At 36.1% G+C, this 7,494-nt stretch overlaps 1 protein-coding gene across 1 annotated transcript in view; it reads left to right on the top strand.

Moving 5' to 3' along the window:
• Positions 1-7,494, top strand: part of DTWD2 (DTW domain containing 2) — a gene marked incomplete at its 5' end in the record, with an annotated part of 73,504 nt that overhangs the window by 60,459 nt on the left and 5,551 nt on the right. Inside the window, one exon of the mRNA XM_010846649.1 lies at positions 5,358-5,486. Coding sequence (XP_010844951.1) covers positions 5,358-5,486 — 129 coding nt within the window. The remainder of the gene's footprint in view (positions 1-5,357; positions 5,487-7,494) is intronic.

Here is a 7,494-nt window from a genome sequence, read left to right as displayed (position 1 = left end):
ATATTGTCACCCTGCTTATTTAACTTATATGCAGAGTATATCATGAGAAACACTGGGCTGGATGAAACACAAGCTAGAATTAAGATTGACGGGAGAAATATCAATGACCTCAGATATGCAGATGATACCACCCTTATGACAAAGTGAAGAACTAAAGAGCCTCTTGATGAAAGTCAAAGAGTAGCGTGAAAAAGTTGGCTTAAAAGTCAACATTCAGAAAACTAAAATCATGGCATCCTGTCCCATCACTTCATGGCAGATAGATGAGAAACAATGGAAACAGTGGCTGACTTTATTTTTTGGGCTCCAAAATCACTTCAGATGGTGACTGTAGCCATGAAAATCAAAAGACACTTGCTCCTTGGAATAAAAGCTATGACCAACCTAGACACCGTATTAGAAAGCAGAGATATTACTTTGCCAACAAAAGTCCATCTAGTCAAGGCAATGGGTTTAAGAAAGCTGTTCAGTTCAATTCAGTCACTCAGTTGTGTACAACTCTTTGCAACCCTATGACCCACAGCACGCCAGTCCTCCCTGTCCATCACCAACTCCCAGAGTTCACCCAAACTCATGTCCATTGAATCAGTGATGCCATCCAACCATCTCATCCGCTGTTGTCCCCTTCTCCTCCTACCTTCAATCTTTCCCAGCATCAGGGTCTTTTCAAATGAATTAGCTCTTCGCATCAGGTGGCCAAAGTATTGGGAGTTTCAGCTTCAACATCAGTCCTTCCAGTGAACACACAGGACTGATCTCCTTTAGGATGGACTGGTTGGATCTTCTTGCAGTCCAAGGGACTCTCAAGAGTCTTATCCAACATCATGGTTCAAAAGCATCAATTCTTCGCTGCTCAGCTTTCTTTATAGTCCAACTCTCACATCCGTACATGACTACTAGAAAAACCATAGCCTTGACGAGACAGACCTTTGTTGGCAAAGAAAGCTGAGTGCTGAAGAATTGATGCTTTTGAACGGTGGTGTTGGAGAAGACTGTTGAGAGTGCCTTGGACTGCAAGGAGATCCAACCAGTCCATCCTAAAGGAGATCAGTCCTGAGTGTTCATTGGAAGGACTGAAGTTGAAGCTGAAACTCAAATACTTTGGCCACCTGATGTGAAGAACTGACTCACTTGAAAAGACCCTGATGCTGGGAAAGATTGAAGCAGGAGGAGAAGGGGATGATAGAGGATGAGATGGTTGGATGGTATCACCAACTCAATGAAGATGAGTTTGAGTAAACTCTGGGAGTTGATGATGGACAGGGAGGCCTGGCGTGCTGCAGTCCATGGAGTTGTGAAGAGTTGGACGTATCTGAGCACCTGAACTGAAGAAACCTTTAAGGGAGCTGATGAAGTGCTTAAAAATTCTTGTGACTGTTAATAATGGAGTGAGAAACAATAGTTTTATGTATTACTCAGCCATTAAAAAGAATACATTTGAATCAGTTCTAATTAGGTGGATGAAACTGGAGCCTATTATACAGAATGAAATAAGCCAGAAAGAAAAACACCAATACAGTATACTAACGCATATATATGGAATTTAGAAAGATGGTAATGATAACCCTGTATGCGAGACAGCAAAAGAGACACAGATGTATAGAACAGTCTTTTGGACTCTGTGGGAGAGGGAGAGGGTGGGATGATTTGGGAGAATGGCATTGAAACATGTATAATATATATGAAATGAATCGCCAGTCCAAGTTCGATGCATGATACTGGTTGCTTGGGGCTGGTGCACTGGGATGACCCAGAGGGATGGTATGGGGAGGGAGGAGGGAGGGAGGTTCAGGATGGGGAACACGTGTACACCCGTGGCGGATTCATGTTGATGTATGGCAAAACCAATATAATATTGTAAAGTAATTAACCTCTAATTAAAATAAATAAATTTATATTTAAAAAAAGAATAGTTTTATGTAGTAATGAAATGTCTTAAAAGAGCCTGAGAACAGATAACAAATAATCATCATCAAATTATAAAAATACAGTGTTATTTGGGAGAAGTGTGGAGATGATTACTGTTTTAATTTTGAGGGCTTTTTTTTGTTATTTTTATTGACCAATGAATTAACTATATTATAATAACTTACAGTTATTATGTGCTATGCAAAAGTTTAAAGATGTGCTATGCAAACATAAGCCATAGCTTGTTATTCCTTTGGATATCTGTTTGAATCCTAAAGGTCATTACTAAACCACTAAACTTACTACATCTCCCACACTTTTAATGACACATCACAAAAGTAACTGAAGGTCTATCTAGGAAGGAAGTGTTTGAACAGACCCTTTAAAAAGGTGTCTAAACAGTGATCAAAGCTGTTAAGCTGTTATCTAATATTCTTATATATTAAATATACACTTAATGGAAGAGAAAAAAGGATTTTAGGAAATTTTAAGGAATTAAAATCATAGCTAATCCAGAGAATCAGTGGAAAAGATTGAAGCTACATCTGAGGAGTAAGGTTGGATAAGTTGGCTGTTTCTAAAGTGGAAGTGATAGGCTTACAACCTGTACCAGTAGAATTCTAAACCAGCCAGTGATACTCCTGTTCCTAAAGAAGTCATATTAAGAGTCCTTAGACAGCTTCTACCCCTGGACAACCAACTTCCAAGATCAAAATTAGTGAAACATTCTTTGCATAAACATGGCTTCCAAAAATTGAAAATGTATATTGTTCATAATAATCACACATGATATATGATGTATAATATACACATTAATCATAATGACATATAATTAATATAGAATTATAATTGTATACATATTATATGATCTTGGGATTCATCACTAAACATAGGTTTTAATACCATCATGTCTCGCTATCTGATTTTTTATCAGGTGAGCAGGAACTGAAAAACTAAATGACTTAACAAATTAATTAATTATTGTCAACTTTGATACAGTAATCTTGATCCCTTTAGTAGTTTTATTTTCTACATAACATACTTTTATTATATGTTAATTTTTCTTTCTTACAATAGCTAATTTTTCCATGAATTTTCTTGACCTCTTATTCATGCAGATGAGGCAGTTTCTAAAAATTATTATGATGCTTGTGATTTCTCAAGAAGATGGGTCAACAGGTTTTCTTTTTGGCTTTGCTCATTTACTCATTGAATTAAGCATGTGTTGAAGGTGATATAGCACATAAGTATAAAAAGAAGAGCTGTGAGGGCATTTTAACATGTTTTAATAACATAAATGCTACTAATATAACAGATAGTAGTTATGTATACTCTTTTAATATATCCAGTTACTGGCTAATCCCTGGAGAGATGATTTGTGAAGGATATTCTGAAATCTTTTAACAAATGACAGATTTTAGATTCTGTTTTCATACAGCCATGTGAGCCATAGTAAGAAATAAAACTCCCCCCCCATTTTATTTCAAAGATAAAATTAATTCCAATAAACAAAATTTAACTGTGAATTTTGCACATTTCCCATAGGTTTTGTTTTAATCAGATGTCTGTTATAAACTCCTCCACTGATGTCTTGGAAATGAGTACTGAAAGCAGTAGTTGGCTTTACTTTGTTTTACTACATTGACCTGATGAAATAATCAAAGCTGTTGGTAATTACAGTTAATCAACATTATGAATTTTTTATACAGCTATTTAATCATAGGCTTTCTTTTATAATTATAGATGTTTCTCAACCATTTTTTTCTTCATTTTCTTTCCCTCCCTGTATCTGTTTTTTATCCTGTTCTTTGGTTAAAATGTGAAGTAATTTTAACATGATCATATCTAAAGCATAATTAGTCAAATATATATTTCAAAATCACATACATTCTGTAGTGAATCTCTACCCACTTTATTTCTCACTTTATTTCTCCACTTCTCTCCCTTCCCTCTCTCTCCTTTATCTCTTTTTGGGGAAGGAAAGGAAACAAGTTGTAGAGAATTCTTTACAAAAAGAAGAGTGAAAGAACCATATTTCTCATCACCTTTTCTTACATATGATTTTGGTCAGAGTATGGACTTGGGATATAGCTTTATGAGTATAGGATAATACTGGAGTTTCATGTAATTAAAGAGCCAAAATTCTGACATTCATTTTTCTATTGCTTTTCTCATGTATGACTCTGTCTCAGCTAGAATATTATCTTGATGGAGAAAAGTATTTGTAGTATGCTACTACTTTTATCTAAAAAGAGGATATGTATGTATATGTCTGTATGTTTATATGCATTCACATCCACATAGACATACATTTACCAGTTTAAAAAATAATGGAAGGAACTTCCCTGGTGGTATAGTGGCTGGAAATTTGCCTGCCAATGCAGAGGACATGGGTTCAGCTCCTTGTCTGGGAAGATTCCATGTGCTGTGGATCAACCAAGCCATGCCTTGACCACAACTACTGAGCCCACGTGTCACAACTACTGAAGCCTGTGTGCCTAGAGCATATGCTCTGCAACAAGAGAAGCCAGCACAGTGAGAAGCCTTTGCAGTGAAATTAGGGAATAGGCCCCACTCTCTGCAGCTAGAGAAAAAGTAACAACAGACCTAACACAATCAAAAAAAAATATATTGTTTAAAAAAGATACAACAGGAGACCTCAAAGACATTTAAAAAAATAATGGAAGAAATAACTGTAAAACAAAAAATCCCAGTTGTCAATTCTCCAGAGTGATTAAACCATTTTCACTCCTAATTCAATGTATGAGAGTTTCATTTGCTGCATCCCGATTTGGTGGTGTTAGTCTTTTTTATTTTAACTGTTCTAATGGGTGTGAAAGGGGGCTTCTCTGGTGGTTCAGTGGAAGAGAATCTGCCTGCTAATGCGGGAGACACAGGTTCAGTCCCTGGGTTGGGAAGATCCCCTGGAGGAGGAAATGTTAAGGCACCCCAGTATTCTTGCCTTGGAAATCCCGTGGACAGTGGATCCTGGCGGACTATAGTCCATGTGGTCGCAAAAGAGTTGGACACAATTTAATGACTAAAAGCAACAATAACAGTAACGAGTATGACATGTTATTGTGATTTTAATTTATATTAAATCATGTTGAGCCCCTTTACATGTACCTATTTGTACTTGTATATATATTCTTTTGTGATGTGTCTGTTTACTCTTCTACCCACTGGGAGGGGGTTATTAGTCCTATTATTTTTGATTTGTAGGAATTTGTATATATTTTGAATGTATCTTCTTTATTGGATGCGTAACTATCTTCTTGCTTCTTTTTAACAAAACTAATAAAAAGATTTATATACAGAAGATATTGATACATTTAATATTTATAAACTGGTGATTTTGGAAGGAAATTAGAGTAATTAGTATTTAAAATACAGACCTTATGTTTTAAACCTAAAACGAAAACTGCATTCTATTCTGTTTTTGGTTTCAGGTGCAATTAAAAACTAGCATTTCTAGTCAGTATGTAATTCGGGCGCAACCAACTAATAGGTGCCTTTCTACACTGGAGTGTGCAGCTGTTGCTCTTTCTATCTTGGAGAAAAATAACTACATACAAGAGGTATGTCTTTGGAAAGTTACATACTTTGAAAGTAGGTGTTTGGTTAGATTTTTGTCTGGCAAATTTAAAAATGCATAACTTGTTAAATTTGTAGCTCAAGTGACAAGTAGCCTATGTCTGTGATAGAAATGTATGTACTTTTAAAACCTTCATTTCTCCTCTGGTGTTTTTCTGTTAGTTTAGCATTCCAGATTGGATTATTTAAATATTCATTCTAGGCTGTGCAAACAGCATTTGTAATATGCTAAATTGTTTTTAAGTAGCATAACATTAAATACAGTTTTTTCTTGGCTAGATATTTCAGCATTCTGTATTTCTTAGTATTTGTGTTCTCTTGTACTCGACTTTTTTCTTTTTAATTAAAAGAACATTTTACGGCAACATTTTTTCCACTGGTACTTTTATTTGAGGAGAAATATCAACTTTCTGTTTATCTTATTAATGTTGCTTAGAGTATAAAAAGATACAATTTTTTTTGAGAAAAAAGCCTACTGAATATGAAAAGGTTATAACCTGTAATCAACATTTTACTTAATTTCCATGAAAGCCTGATGATTTCATATATAATTCATAATCAATAGTAAATAATAACATTTTAGTAAGCTCACTATCTCATTCTTTTAGAACATGTAAGAAACTTTACACTTATGACAAGAAAAAAATACCAAAATAAAACTGAATTGTTAGATTTTTTTTAATTAGTGAAAATTTTTGATAAATTCGACTCCAGAAGAAAAGTCAGAGGATAATGAGCATAACTAAATAGAGTTTTGTAACTCCCTCTTCTCACACACACACACAACACATACACACAGAATATTCTCTTCTGCCTTTTTCCTCTCTCTCTCATACATCATGGTTTCTATTATAAAAGTATGCCTTAGCCATGAAGGAAATTCCAATAATGGATAAAAGCTCAACTCAGAATTACTGGATTAGTTACCAAGAAAGAAAAAAGAATGAAAGACCTGCAGGGTGAGGAGAGTTAAAGAATGCTAGAAGAAGCATTGAGTTGCCCTTTCCTCTCCCCCACCCTAAGCCATGTCCTGTGTCAGGATTGGAGACTTTCTTCTTTTGGAAGAAGTAGGCTATCGTGAATAGACTCTTTTTGTGTGAATCTGTGTGAGTAGAGTTAATTTGGGGTCTTGACAACTTCTCTTTCTCTCCTTTGAGGAAAAAAATTCATGAGGGATCCTAAATCCTTCGTCCAATTGACCAGGGAGTATTCTCAGACATTTTTCCCTCTCCCTTAACTTTATCACCTATTCCAATGTACCTCACATCAGCAAAACACGCTTAATATTCCCCTGTACTTATCTGTCAGCTTTGTTTATTAGCCATCATCTCTGTATGTTCTTGAGAAGAAAATAACACTATACTTAGGTATCTTAAAGGAGAGATGAAGCTCAAGACTGTTGTTTAGGCTTGCTTTTTGTACAGTCTCTGTATTTTCCTTTTTGTTGAGGTAAAACCCTAGGATCAGCCAACATCAGACATCACTTCAGTCACTCAATCGTGTCCGACTCTTTGCGACCCCATGAATCGCAGCACGCCAGGCCTCCCTGTCCATCACCAACTCCCAGAGTTCACCCAAACTCATGTCCATTGAGTCAGTGATGCCATCCAACCATCTCATCCTCTGTCATTCCCTTCACCTCCTCCCCTCAATCTTTCCCAGCATCAGGGTCTTTTCAAATGAGTCAGCTCTTCGCATCAGGTGGCCAAAGTATTGGGAGTTTCAGCTTCAACATTAGTCCTTCCAATGAACACCCAGGACTGATCTCCTTTAGGATGGACTGGTTTGATTTCCTTGCAGTCCAAGGGACTCTCAAGAGTCTTCTCCAACACCACAATTCAAAAGCATCAATTCTTCAGCACTCAGCTTTCTTTATAGTCCAACTCTCACACCCATACATGACCACTGGAAAAACTATAGCCTTGACTAGACAGACCTTTGTTGACAAAGTAATGTCTCTGCTTTTTAATATGCTGTCTAGGTTGGTCCTGT

The sequence above is a fragment of the Bison bison genome, unplaced genomic scaffold (genome assembly GCF_000754665.1).
Source record: "Bison bison bison isolate TAMUID 2011002044 unplaced genomic scaffold, Bison_UMD1.0 scf7180017864238, whole genome shotgun sequence".
Classification (NCBI taxonomy): Eukaryota; Metazoa; Chordata; class Mammalia; order Artiodactyla; family Bovidae; genus Bison; species Bison bison.
The sequence above is the reverse complement of the archived record's forward strand: the minus strand, read 5'-3'. Positions and strand labels throughout refer to the sequence as shown.